The 14068-nt window shown below is 45.4% G+C and overlaps 1 protein-coding gene across 1 annotated transcript in view; it reads left to right on the top strand.

Moving 5' to 3' along the window:
* Positions 1 to 14068, top strand: part of SUDS3 (SDS3 homolog, SIN3A corepressor complex component) — a 31651-nt gene that overhangs the window by 13193 nt on the left and 4390 nt on the right. Inside the window, exons 7-10 of the mRNA XM_055550063.1 lie at positions 5457 to 5552; positions 6506 to 6567; positions 6715 to 6736; positions 7922 to 8027. Coding sequence (XP_055406038.1) covers positions 5457 to 5552; positions 6506 to 6567; positions 6715 to 6736; positions 7922 to 8027 — 286 coding nt within the window. The remainder of the gene's footprint in view (positions 1 to 5456; positions 5553 to 6505; positions 6568 to 6714; positions 6737 to 7921; positions 8028 to 14068) is intronic.

Raw genomic sequence — 14068 nt, 5'->3', positions numbered from 1 at the left:
ATAGTCATTGTTGAGCCAGGCTGTTTTACAGCCGGAATTTTAACAGGGACAGGAGGCATCCTCGGTGACTTAAGAGGCCGAGCCTGCCAGGGTAGAAAAGACAAATAAATGCAGGGAAATCATTTGTGATGCAGTAAAATCGACTACAGGAGTGCTTACAGCCTGCCATGGGCATTAAAGGTACCGATGTCCTTCCTTAAGCCGTTTGGTACCCTTGGCATGGAAAGCGCTGCCAAGGTAATGATGGACTGTCTGAAGAGAAGGCACTGGAGCTAGAAGGGTAATGAGCGTTTCCACAGATGGTGCTGCCATGGTGTCGGCTTAAAGGCCCGCTGCCTTCCTCTTGCTGAGTGACTGATTTCACCTCTGTGGATTGATGCCCAGTATCAGTGCTGCCTAGCTCTGCCCAGAAAAGATGCTTCTTAAAATTTCCTTTTCTGGTTCAACATAAAGATCTCTTGAAAAACAAAATGGAGTGTGGCTCCGATGAGAAACTCAAACCAAATAACCCGTTGGAAAACGGGCGTTCCTGGTGAAGTGCTCTATCTGAGCAGGACTTCAGCCTTTACAGCCCTCCGTGGGAAATGGTGGGACATTTTCTAGGCTGTGAACCACTGGTGGAGACCTTGGGAAAGCTGGGCTGCTCAGGCAGGAAGGCGCACTGTCATAGAGAAACTGGGACATGAGCAGCGATTCCCTCACCTTGAGTGTGGATGTGAGTCACCTGTGGTCTTGATAAAATGCAGATTTTGATTCAGGGGTTCTGGGGTGGAGCCAGTGATCTGCATTTCTGACCACCTCTTCAGGGCCTATGATGCTGTTGGTCAGACCACACTTGGAAGAGTGAGATTATAGATAGAATCACCCAAGTGTGAGTTTTCTCTGCAATTGAGACCAAAGTTATAAGTAACTGCGATAATTAATGAGACCTTCATGAGCTTGAAAACGTGTGGGTGCTTTATCTTTCTTCGTTTGCGTGTCCCCTTCCTACCTTAGGCCAGCCGTCTTTTCTCCTGCCTGCTGACAGCCCACTAACCACCACTTCATCTTCTTTTTTAAGTGTGTGCCTCACCAGGGGCATCTTCCAACCAACCTGCAGGCCCCTGTGGAAGCTGTTCATGACCTCAGTAAAGCCTGTGATGTTCCTTAGAAGATACTAGATTCATGGCGAGAGCCATGAGTGATGATGACATCAAATAGGAGCTCTGAGTACTTACCTCAAGCTAGGTGTTATATGAAAACATGAGAGCTGCTGCTGAAGGCTGACAGGAGTGGATGAACCCCAGTCTGCCCTGAACTTGCTTCTGTGGTGGGGTTCTGTTGTTTGGCAGGGAGCTGATAGAGCCCGCTGTGGAGGTCTGATGTAGAGATGGTGCGATGTGCCCCTGGGGGGCTGGCACACAGAGCAGGCACTGAGGGCCAGTGAAACTGGAACCTCATTCAGCCCCTGCGACTCCTTCAACTTGACTTAGCAGGGCAGGCACGTGGGAATGGAGCCCTCTGCTCCAAGCGTCCCAGTGAGATGATTCTCCGACTCCAGGCATGTTCTGTTAACCACCATGTGATGCTGACTCCAGAAACCCTCTGAACTCCTGTGGCATTGGGTGTGTCACAGAATGGCTGCCCGGAAGGCCTGTGTCCTCAAGGAGCCCGTGTTCTCATAGTTACAAGACCGACGTGGTTCCGTGCCTTCCTCAGTGTGAGGTGGTTCCGACAGAGGAGTGTCCTAAATAAATGCAGGTAAAGATGTGTCAGGGTGGTTTCTAGTGGCAAGGAAACTTTACAAGACACGTCTGGTTGTAATGATGCAGAGGGGGTTCACACAACACAGATCAGATGGCAGTGAGCAGGGACCCTTGGAAGTCAGAAGAGGCTCCAAACAAATGGCATGGGAGAGAGGATGGAAGAGGGAACCTGGATTTGGGGTGGGGTGGGCTCGTCCCCTAGACTTTCTTTTCTGACACTGCCATTGTGGAGTCCAAGCGTTGTGGGGGCTTGATCGGTTCACCCTTGAAATGCGACCTCTGCATTGTGGGCTGCTGGCCTAATGGAGATCAGTCCCTTCATTCCTACCCAGTTTGACTACGGAAGATATGACCTTGATTTTCATCCCCCTCGCCCATCTCTTACAGGCACCCATTTATACAGTGCAGCCTTGGTTTGTGACTTTGCCAGTAGAAAGAGGTGCCTGGGGTTTGCCCTGGGCCTTCAGTCCAGCCTTTGGTTTGGGGGTAACTGCCCATCTGCCACAATGTTGATCCTGCTGTGGCTTTTCAGTTGGAGACGACACTGTTTCCTGCTCCAGTGACTTCTCCAGGGTGGCCACACTCTTGAAGTCTGAGTTTCAGTCCCAGAAGTTTGTCTTTTGTCAGAGCACTTGGGACCCCTGGTTAAACCCAGGAGACTGATGTAAACCCAGTCTGTTGATTCTGGTGAGAAAACAATTTCCAGATCAGCTCAGACCCAGGTAGTCAGCACCTCTCATCTTTCTATGAAAAATCGTCTGTGGAAGCCAACCATGCAAACCTAGCTGGGACTGGAGCAAAGCGAGTTAAGTAAACAGTCTTACTGTGTCGTTTGGGACTGTGATGCTTACACACGTTGCCCTTCCCCTTGAGTTACATCCTCTACCTGGACCCTGGGCCAGGACAACTTCCTGCTCACTCACTCTCCTCGACAGTGGTGGGGACATGCTAATTAATTTTAGAGATTTCCTTAGAGCACCTTCCTTATGGGTCTTTTGGGTAAATTGATTAGGCTAATGCCATGACTAGGCTAGTGAAATAGATTGATTTTTACCATTGCAGAGGAGAATTCTGTTATGTTTTCTTATCTGTGAGTGAATGGGTGCAGTTATTTTTTTCTGAGTTTTTTGGCTTTGAATGGACCAGCTTATTCCCAGATCATCTCATATCTCCTGCTCCCTGCTTGTTTCCATCATGTATCTCCTACGCCTGGAGGGCAGGGCACACTTGGCTGGAGTGTCTTGGTGCCTTATCTCTGGTGTTCTTTCATCTTCCAGATTAGGTCTAAATGTTGCAAAGCCTCACAATTGACAGCAGTTGCCTTCAAGTTTATAACTTCTAATGCAGCTGTTTGTGCCATGACTTTTCAGAAAGATCTTTGTATGGTTTATTCCTGGCTGAGAGCTCGATGATAAAAACTGGCATTGACTGAACTCTAGTTATGCCAGGCACCATGTTGAGGGCTTTATACCTGTCATCATGTAATCTTCACAGCACCCTGTGAGGGAAGTGTTACCAGTATGTATATTTTATAGATGAGGAAAGTTGAGATGCAAGAGCATGTACTCAGCCTGCCTCATACGTCACACACTGCCACGGGGATTCCCACCCACCCAACCAGTAAGAAACTGAGGAGGGTGGCATCTCAGCACAGGGTAGGGAGATGGCCTCTCACTCTCCCCCGTTATATCCTCTCGGGCCTTGTGTGTTGCTATGGTAGACAGGCCACGTCGAATTCTGTCAGGCTGTCTTGTCAGCTGTCCATGTAGGTAACAGTCACAAATGAACTGGCCCTCAGCATCAGGCTTGACTTCATCTAGTTCTGTGGGAAATCCTGTGCATCCAGCCCCTGCTGTGTGCCGGAAGTGTGCTCAGCCTTGGGGTGGAGTTGGTGTGTCTGCTGGGGGAGCGATCAGGAGCTTGGTGGAAGGGCTCGTACAGATGCTCTGGTCGCTGGGAAGAAGGCGGGACTTCTCAGAAGCCATAAGAGCAGGGGGAGTGTTGAGATGGCACTCAGAGGTTGTCATGTGTAGGAGTTTCCTGGCAGAAAAGAGGAGACTGGGCAAGGGACAGCACGCAGAGGCTAAAGACATAAACAGTAAGGTGCCTGTGGGTGACAGAAGAGTTGAAAAGCTCGCAAGAGACTCTGTGTGCAGGGAGGAGAAGGGACGGAGACCAGAAAGGAGAAGTGAAGTGAAGTTACTCAGTCATGTCCGACTCTTTGTGACCCTGTGGATTGTAGCCTACCAGGCTCCTCAGTTCATGGAATTTTTCAGGCAAGAGTACTGGAGTGGGTTGCCATTTCCTGCTCCAGGGAATCTTCCCCACCCAGGGATCGAACCCCAGTCTCTTGCATTGCAGGCAGATGTTTTACCATCTGAGCCACCAGGGAAGCTGGCATGGCCTTTATTCTGTAGCCAAAGCAAGGCATTGATGTGTTTCCTGAGAAGAGTGATGTGATGAAAGATCTGATTTGTGTCTGAGGAAGAGCCCTTTGACAGAGGCGAGGGTATGACTAGAGGATGGAGTTGAGAGGTAGTGAAAAGGCAGCATGCATGAGTGCTAAGTTGCTTTAGTCGTGTCTGACTCTGCGACCCCACGGACTTTAGCCCGCCAGGCTCCTCTGTCCATGGGATTCTCCAGGCGAGAATAGTGGAGTGGATTGCCACACCCTCCTCCAGGGGATCTTCCCAACCTAGGGATCGAACCCACATCTCTTAAGTCTCCTGCATTGGCAGGTGGATTCTTTACCACTAGTGCCCCCTGGGAAGCCCAGTGAAAAGGCAGAACTGCCATTATCTGAGGGATCTGATGTGTAGGTGAAGAAAGTCACAGATGACAGTTGGCTCTGACTGGGGAGGGTGGGTGGTGGAGGAGATGGTCTCGGGGGTGAATCACAGGGAAGAAGTGGTTCACTCGGAACCTGGAGAAGAATGTGTGGCAGTGTAGGGTGCTATGCGACAGGGTGGGTGGAGCTGGAGTGAGAACCGACAAGACCTCAGAGCGCACCTGCATCTAAGGAGCAGGCCAGTAAAACGGAGCCAAGGATGGAAACCAGGAGAGAAGGAGGGACCTTGTGGAGAGGTTGTGTATGAGGAGAGGTGGCCACAGTGACAGCCAGTCGAGAGAAGTCAAGGAGGAGGAAACTAGACTTTTACCAGGAGCCTTCAGGGTATCAGTCTGGATAGTTGAGTAGTTAAAAAAGGTTGTAAAATAAAATAATAAGAGTTCAGACTTGTAAATCTCATGTAAAAATGTTGAGACTGAGGCTAGAGGCCTCTCAAGAGCCTATTACACCACTGGGCTTTGGTTCACTCACTGTCTGTGGGAAGGGCGGGAATTAGCTGAGACAACCCAGAAGTTCCTTCCAATCCTAAGCGCCTACTGCTCGATGGCTTTTTGATTTGAAAGAGGAGGAAGAGGGAAAACGCCTAGTTCCCAGGGAGTCGGAGCGAAGCCACAACAGCTGCAGTGGGAAGTTGCAGGGGGCTGCCGTTTCTGAGGGGGGTGTGCGCTTGGGTCAGCCTTCAGAGTCTCCTGAGCGCAGGCCTCTCGGAAGCCATCCGGCGTCTGACTCAGGTCATGCGTGGACTGGACGTCCCCCATAAAACAACTCTGACGGGGTGGCTCTGGGGCTGATAGTCCTACTGTGGATTCTTGCAGACTTCAGGTGGCAGTTGGATAGCTTTACCCGTTCCATTCTTGCCACAGATTCCATGGAAGTGAAACCCATCATGACCAGAAAGTTGCGGAGGCGACCGAATGATCCTGTCCCCATCCCAGACAAGAGGAGGAAACCTGCTCCTGATATCCACTCGCATCAAGCCTTCATCACGCCTTTTCCTTTAGACCATGGAATCCTTTGCTTTTCCTTTTGATAGACTGAACATGGCCATTGTGCTACAGGAATTGTCATTAGATTGGAAAGCACATATATTTGTCCATGAGATAGAGGGTGGCCATTTTATGACCATGAGTCCTCAGTCATTTCTGCTTTGAGTGGGAGGGAGTTGCAGAGAGCAGTCATTTGGAAAGGGACTCTGGGCTCCTTTTACACTCACTTGGAGATTCGGGACAGCTGAAAATTTCATGTGCCCTTGATTTTTCTACTTAGCAAATGAGAACAGTAACTGCCTCTTGTACTTCAGTCAGCTATATCCCCCAAACGGTGGATTGCAAACTGCTATTCAATTGAAACAAAAAAGAGTTTAGTTAGACGTCAAGAAACCCCTCTCATCATAAGAATGGGAAGGGGATATGTGGCGGGTGGAGAGGGGGTGTTGTTTATCTTCTCTAGGAGATAATAAATAGCCATTTGTACAGAGTGGTTTTCTTATTTATCTGCCAGGAAGACAGGGCATGACTTCAGGTCCCTGCATCTTCCCAGCCGAGAATTGAAGCTGCTAGGCAAGATTATGTATGTGTGTGGAAGTCTCAGATCTTCGGGACAAAAGCACTTCACAAGTGGCAGGTGAAGTTTTTCCCTGTGTCCTGGGCTCTCACTGTTACTCTAGTTACCTGTGGAGTCTCATTTCACCGTCTTAACCATCGACATTTGTTAGATGGGGGAATGTGGATTCTTTTACATACCTGACTCCACCACATTGAGTAGGAGGATCAGAAAGTTCCAAGAGGCAAACTGTAGGAACATGGTGGAACTTCCTCTCACTTGGTAGATTCTCAAAGGCTGACACCATTTTGTTGAATTCTGTTTGCTTGGAAATTGTCATTTTTAGACACTTTCCTTTAACTCTCAACACCCCAGCTCAACTATTTGTTAACAGATGAGCAGATCATGGAGGATCTAAGAACGTTAAATAAGGTACAGTGTGATTTTTTTTAAATTTACTTGAAAGCTCGGGCTTTATTTTGTTCACATGTTGCTTGTGAAATCACTGTGATACCTTTGACACCTTAAGTTGCACCTGAAATGATTTTCTCTAAGATTTTTTTGTTGTTCTTCCTACAGCTGAAGTCACCCAAGAGACCAGGTAAGTGCATGATGTTACAAGCATTTGTGCAGCCTTTTTATTGTATTGTTGGAAAAGCATGTGAATGCCTGACAAGGAGTTGTCATGGTTTTCAAAAATAAAACATTCATCATTTACCTAAGAGCAGTCATCATGATAACCAAAGGGGACCTTTAAGCTCATCCTCCCCTGATTTTTATTTTTAACCTTGCTATGTTAAAGGTACCTTTGTCTTTTTCTTAGGATTTATTGTAAAAAAGACATATGATCTTTTTCTTTCCTTCGTAGGCATTAGGCATAAGATGTCAGCACAGATCCATTTCTGAAAATGAAATCAGAGGATGATTCAGTGTTAGTCGCTTGGTAGAGTTCAGCACGAGGTGTGCTTATCCAGTGGCTTTTCACAGGCTGGTTCTTCTAAGGACCTTTCTAAGGGACTGGGCTACTCCCAGTCCCAACTTACAGAAGAGACAGGCCCAGTGTCTAGGGTGCTTCATTCAGAGCAGCACTCAAGGGTCTTTGCTAGGCTGCAAAATAGAACTCTGGACTGGCAAGGCATTTTTGTTGTTGTTTTTTTTAAACATGGCGATTGCTTACACATCCCTCTATGAGGCGAGTCTTGCGAAAGGAAACAAGATTCTTCCCACTCTAAATAATTCCCTCCTGAAAGCCACCATGGTCTGGAGAGAGGTCCTGAGTGTCTAAAGGCCTGGTGGGGCGAATTTGTGAGTAAGTGTGTGAATTTAGATGATTTGAACCCATTTTAGTTATCAGCGCTATTAGCTTGACTCGATACATACCCCCAATAACCTGCACTATCTCTTAATAAATATTTCTAGGCATGATTTAATTTTTATAAATTTAAAGAGATTTTTCTAGTTCTTGCCCATTGGAGCTTCTGATTGTCAGTGGTGTTTTAGTCCTACCCTCAGTCACCTTGGGCACATCCTTAGCCTGCCTGAGCCTCAGGTTTCAGTTTCTCTTCCGTGGGGAGGTTAATCTTTGCCTTGCCTGCTCACAGAGTTGCTTTGAAGATGTGATGTACAAGAATTTTGTTGAATTTTCATTTATTACAATGATAAGAACTTGAGGATCATGAGGATCCTTACCCCCTTTTAAATAGCATTTCACTTAAAGCATGTTAGTGGATGGACTCGCATGCTTGTGACACGCGTAGTCATGGGAATATCTCTTTGGTTCCTCCAGCATCCCCGTCCTCTCCTGAACACTTGCCCACCACCCCTGCAGAGTCTCCAGCACAGAGATTTGAAGCTCGGATAGAAGATGGCAAACTGTACTACGATAAAAGATGGTAAGTTCTGTGTGAACATAGGTTACTCATTAGTATCTCGAAAGAACCGTTTGGAAAGAGGGCCGGGGCTGTCTCTAGTTAATGTTTCAGAGCATGGCTGCTGCTTAACTAAAGGTGGAGGGACATTAAGAAGTGTGTCAGGAGTCTTGGATTGATGCTGCTTATTAGATCTCTGAAGGCAGTGTTCCCCAAAACATGTTCTGATCATGCTGCTGCCACCATACTAGATCCTATAGGCTTACATCTTTTGTGGTGCCCCTGTCGACTGGGGTCAGGGTTTATGTGCCCCTCTGCCGCCCCTTAACTGCGGCCTCTGCGTGCTGAAATTAATAGGGGTTCTGTGGAAGAAAAGATTCTGTGGTCAGGTGAGTGTGGGCAGCGGCTGTGTTAACTAAGATCAGTGGGTTTCGTCATTGTAGCACTCCGGGTCTTCTGATACGCTAATGTACACTGTGAATTTATGAGATGTTACTCAGTACTGTTTATCTGACCAAGGTACCCTTTTACATGGTACCGTTGACACAGGCCGTCCTGGTGGCTCAGTGGTAAAGAATCTGCCTGCCAGTGCAGGAGATGTGGGTTCAATCCCTGGGTTGGGAAGATACCCTGGAGGAGGAAATGGTGACCCACTCTAGTATTCTTGCCTGGGAAATCCTATGGACAGAGGAGCCTGGTGGGGTCGCAAAGAGTAGGACATGAGTGAGTGACTGAGCATGCGTGCACCCTTTTACACACCACATCCTGCAGCACAAGTGTTCCAGGGAAAGTGCCTGGGAAAGGTGTAGCCTAAAACATTACTAGTTTAGATTGAAGATGGTTTGAAACCTTCAGGCCACCATTGAGGTCATTGGGAAGGAAATAGCAAAACAATATGAAAAACCTTATTCATGCATTTGCTCTTTTTGTAAAGGTTTCCTACTGTTTGCTCTGTGACTGGGCATCTGCTAGGTGTCAAGTCACCTGGACCCTGCCACCTTTTCTTTAAATTCTCAATTCCTCCTTTTATTCATTGCCCACATGTAGGCATACTGTTGCTCAGGGTAAGTCATGGCAGGCATGTTTTCATGCTGCCTTTCTACTTGTTTGTATGGAGAATGTTTCTCTGGGTTATTGTAGGGTCTCTGTAATTGCCATTTATAATGGTTATATAATGTTTTGAGTTTCAGTATTTAAACCAAAATTCAAAAATTAGTTATGATTATTTTGAATGTTTTGAGGTTTCGTTAAAAAAAAAAAAAAAAGCCCCAACGTTAAATGCCTGAAGTTGGTAAAAATGCCCAGAGACCTAGTGGTGCCTGAAGTAAATCAGTTCGCCCGTAAGGGTACAGTGAGTTAATCACCCAGTAGAGGATGAAGGCTGGGTCTGTCTGTGAGCCTGACCCTGGTGACTTCTGCCCCTGTCATTTGATTCTTCTGTGTCCTTCTAAAAGGCCAGTTGTCTTGTTTCCTAGGGTTGCTTGTCAGAACACAGCACCACTAGATGGCAGGCCCCGACAACTCAACACATCAAGGGGCAAAATAAGATGAAAAATGTTTCTAATAATGAAAACCAAATAACCTTTAAAGATCAAGCCCACACATAAGAACCATCTTCAAAGATGATGAGATTTATCACTAACATCTTTACGAATCTGTGAGTCTTAAAGCCCTGTGATATTTCAGATGATGTTCATTTTGTCATTGCGTCACTTTCTGTCTTCCTTCTCCTAAGGCTTAGTCCTCAGATTTACGAGATATGAAAAGGCAGTAAAATAAAATTCTTTGTTTTTCTAAAGAAAGGATCCACAGTGATGGGGGTTTCACAGTATAGACCGTGGTCAGGTGGGATGTGTCCAACCACCTAAACATTAGGAAGGAATTTCACTGTCTTTCTCCCAGTGGCAGCAGAGATCTTTCAAGTGTCTGGAAGCATCTGATAATTTCAGTGACTTTCAGGTTGCTTACTCTGTTGTTAAGTATGATGACTGTTGTTTTCTGCATTCTTTGTGTTCCTTTTCTGTGGCCTTGCCAGTTAGAGTTCACATCACATCTGCTGAGAGAGGGCCCCTCCCTTTCCGCTGGATCTGGAAAGTGTGTTTGCCGGAATCCTGGCTGGTACACTCCCAGTGCAGGACTGGCCTCTCATGTCTGACCAGGCTCCTGATGTTTGGCTCTGTGTCCTTGTCAGTTTGGAGGCTCTCATTCTTCCTTCTTTCTCAGTAATCCTGGCCTGTGACCGAGAGGTCATCTGAATTGCTTTCTGCTCTTGCCAGTGGCGTGAAGTATTTTTGTGAAACAGTATTTCTGGCAAAACACATTTCATTGAGTTTTAAATGATCTCAGCACAATGAGTGTGATTTGGGCTGCCCATCTTGGCTTGAACGCTTATTTATCAGGCTACGTTTCACTTGGGAAGATGAGCATCTGCCCTTGCCTCTGGGTACACTGCTTTTAAGATATTTTATGTCCTGCTGGAGGTTTTCCTCACATTTTGATTTGTACTAATGACCCTCCTTAGAAAGCACTGTGAAAGTAGCTGAGATTTTAAGGTGACTCACTGATGGTGCCTGTGCCGGGGGACTGTATTTTCTCCCCTCACTTTAAATCTGGGGTTGCTAAAGTGAATCCAGTGAAATCAACCACTTGCACGGGTGGATTTAACCCTCCGGCCTGGCTGTTACTAATAACTCAAAGCAGTGACTCTTTTTTTATTTTTAATTGGAGGATAATTGCTTTACAGTGTTGTGTTGATTTCTGCTGTACAGCACCTTGTATCAGCTATAAGTGTATGTATATCCCCTCCCTCTTGAGCCTCCCACCCACCCCCACCTCCCCAGCAGTGCCTCTTTACAGCTGGAATTGGGACTCCTTGCAGTCCTGTGGTTGTAACATGGCAGTCGTTTTTTGGGGGAAATAAAACATTAATATCAGGATTCCCAGGAGGATACAAAATTAAATTAATTCTACCCCTTCTCTGCCCCACTTTTTGACCCACCTTCTAAAGAAATTGCTTTCTTCAATAATAGTAGTTGTGGTTCTAGTTCATTGGGTTTAATAGTAGAGGCAAAACTTTAGGGACTTAATTGTAGAAATTCCCCCAGGTCAGAATTTCCATTAGTAATAGAGTCAATTTGATGTTTGGGGCTTCTTCTCTGAGGCTATTTAAAATATTTTTTCATCAGAGATGAGTTGTAGCTTATCAAACAAGTTAATTGGTTTTTTTAAAAAAAGGATACATTTTTACTAATTTAACTCAATTTTTGTTGCTTTTTTTTAAAACATTTTTTGAACATATTTTGAATTTTCTGCTATTTTTTTAATAAGTATTTAGAATTAGCAAGTAAATTTGTATGGTAAGGTTGCCATATACTTTATGGTTTCATCTTGGAAACTTAACCCTCCTATCACCCACTATGTATGAGCACTTTAATTTCCGAGGACTTGTTTTTTCCCAGAGAATTTGGGTAATTAGTAGATTTGATATCCAGGGATAATGGTTCCCCAGGACCACTTTGTGATGGGAGAGAACCCCCCAGAGGTCCCAGAGCCTCGGCTTCAGAAGGACTTGGGAGTCAGCTCTTCTGTGGAGCACACAGTAGGCACAAGAGCATGTGAGCAGTGGTGGGCATTCAAGCCACCAAGGTTCAGTGACCCCAGAGCAGGCAGATTTGAGAGGTGGCCGGTTATGTAAGTCCTAGACCGCTTCTCAGGCTTACCAGACCAGATTGCATTTACTCCTGATATCTACTTTAAAGCCAGGCTGGTGTGTTGGCATTTGGATGCTGAGTGTATCGGAAGGAAGATACAGTGCATCCCAGGACAGCTGTTCTGACTATCTCCCAGAATTGCCTTTAACAGATATTAAGACATAATTTTTAACATTAAGTTTTCTTCTTACCATTTTTTGGTTATTTTGGTATTTTTCAGTATTGTGGCTTATAAGAAAGTACAGCATACTTTTTAATACAAGTAATGGGGCTTCCCTGGTGGTTCAGACAGTGAAGAGTCTGCCTGCAATACAAGAGACCCAGGTTTGATACCTGGGTCGGGAAGATCCCCTGGAGAAGGAAATGGCAATCCACTCTAGTATTCTTGCCTGGACAATTCCTTGGACAGAGGAGCCTGGTGGCCTACAGTCCATGGGGTTACAAAGAGTCAGATATGACTCAGTGACTAATGCTTTCACACTTTGGTACCTATTTATTCTGAAAAGAAGAAAACCATGCAATGAAAGAAATATCATTCTTTTCTGAGGTTTTTATTTTATATTTTGGTGAAATTTTAATATATATTTAGTAGACATTTTAATATATAAGCTTACCTGGTTTTTTTCTGTGTATATGATACACACATAACACACATTATGTTGTGTTATGCGCCCAGGAACATAATGGATGTAGCTTTTTTCTTGACTTAGCAGTATATTGAGCACATTTCACACTAGTTATATACTTCTATACCACACCCACCCATGACCTTTCTTTATTAAAGTACTTAGAAAGTAGTATCAGGGTGACTTGAGGCTAGTTGCATGTTGTTTTGTGTTTTTTATCTCTTTAATAACTCATAATCCCCATAGAGTAGCTGTGAATAGTCTCCCCTTCTGTTTTTATTCTAACCATTACTCACAACTTTACCATTTACATGGGATGATTGGCTTAGATGTGGGAGGGAAACTCAAGTTTGAGTTTTGCCGTGAATCAGTTCACCCTTTCCTCATGTGCTGTAATATTAACATATTTAGAGTTCTGGAGGTCCCCTGACCCAGTTTACCAACTAATCCCTGGCCAAAAGCAACTTTAAAGCTGAGTGTCAACCAGTGTTGCTGTTCTAATTGACTCTATGATTCTATTTCTTTTCATAGTGTTCTCAGGAAATAAATTGACTTGGAAGCTTGAGTTTTCAGCTCTAAGTAGCATGTTAAAGAATGCTTCAGTTCAGTTCAGTCGCTCAGTCATGTCCAACTCTTTATGACCCCGTGAATCACAACACGCCAGGCCTCCCTGTCCATCACCAACTCCCAGAGTTCACGCAGACTCATGTCCATTGAGTCAGTGATGCCATCCAGCCATCTCATCCTCTGTCGTCCCCTGCTCCTCCTGCCCACAATCCCTCCCAGCATCAGAGTCTTTTCCAATGAGTCAACTCTTCGCATGAGGTGGCCAAAGAACTGGAGTTTCAGCTTTAGCATCATTCCTTCCAAAGAAATCCCAGGGCTGATCTCCTTCAGAATGGACTGGTTGGATCTCCTGGTAGCCCAAGGGACCCACGAGAGTCTTCTCCAACACCACAGTTCAAAAGCGTCAATTCTTCGGCACTCAGCCTTCTTCACAGTCCAACTCTCACATCCATGCATGACCACTGGAAAAACCATAGCCTTGACTAGACGGACCTTTGTTGGCAAAGTAATGTCTCTGCTTTTGAATATGCTATCTAGGTTGGTCATAACTTTTCTTCCAAGGAGTAAGCGTCTTTTAATTTCATAGCTGCAGTCACCATCTGCAGTGATTTTGGAGCCCCCAAAAATAAAGTCTGACACTGTTTCCACTGTTTACCCATCTATTTGCCATGAAGTGATGGGACCAGATGCCATGATCTTCGTTTTCTGAATGTTGAGCTTTAAGCCAACTTTTTCACTCTCCATTTTCACTTTCATCAAGAGGCTTTTTAATTCCTCTTCACTTTCTACCATAAGGGTGGTGTCATCTGCATACCTGAGGTTATTGATATTTCTCCCGGCAATCTTGATTCCAGCTTGTGCTTCTTCCAGCCCAGCGTTTCTCATGATGTTCTCTGCATATATGTTAAATAAGCAGGGTGACAGTATACAGGCTTGATGTACTCCTTTTCCTATTTGGAACCAGTCTGTTGTTCCATGTCCAGTTCTAACTGTTGCTTCCTGAACTGCGTATAGGTTTCTCAAGAGGCAAGTCAGGTGGACAGGTATTCTCAACTCTTTCAGAATTTTCCACAGTTTATTGTGATCCACACAGTCAAAGGCTTTGGCATAGTCAATAAAGCAGAAATAGATATTTTTCTGGAACTCTCTTGCTTTTTCAATG

The sequence above is a fragment of the Bubalus kerabau genome, chromosome 16, assembly GCF_029407905.1.
Source record: "Bubalus kerabau isolate K-KA32 ecotype Philippines breed swamp buffalo chromosome 16, PCC_UOA_SB_1v2, whole genome shotgun sequence".
Taxonomy (NCBI): Eukaryota; Metazoa; Chordata; class Mammalia; order Artiodactyla; family Bovidae; genus Bubalus; species Bubalus kerabau.
This window is presented reverse-complemented; position numbering and strand designations above follow the sequence as displayed.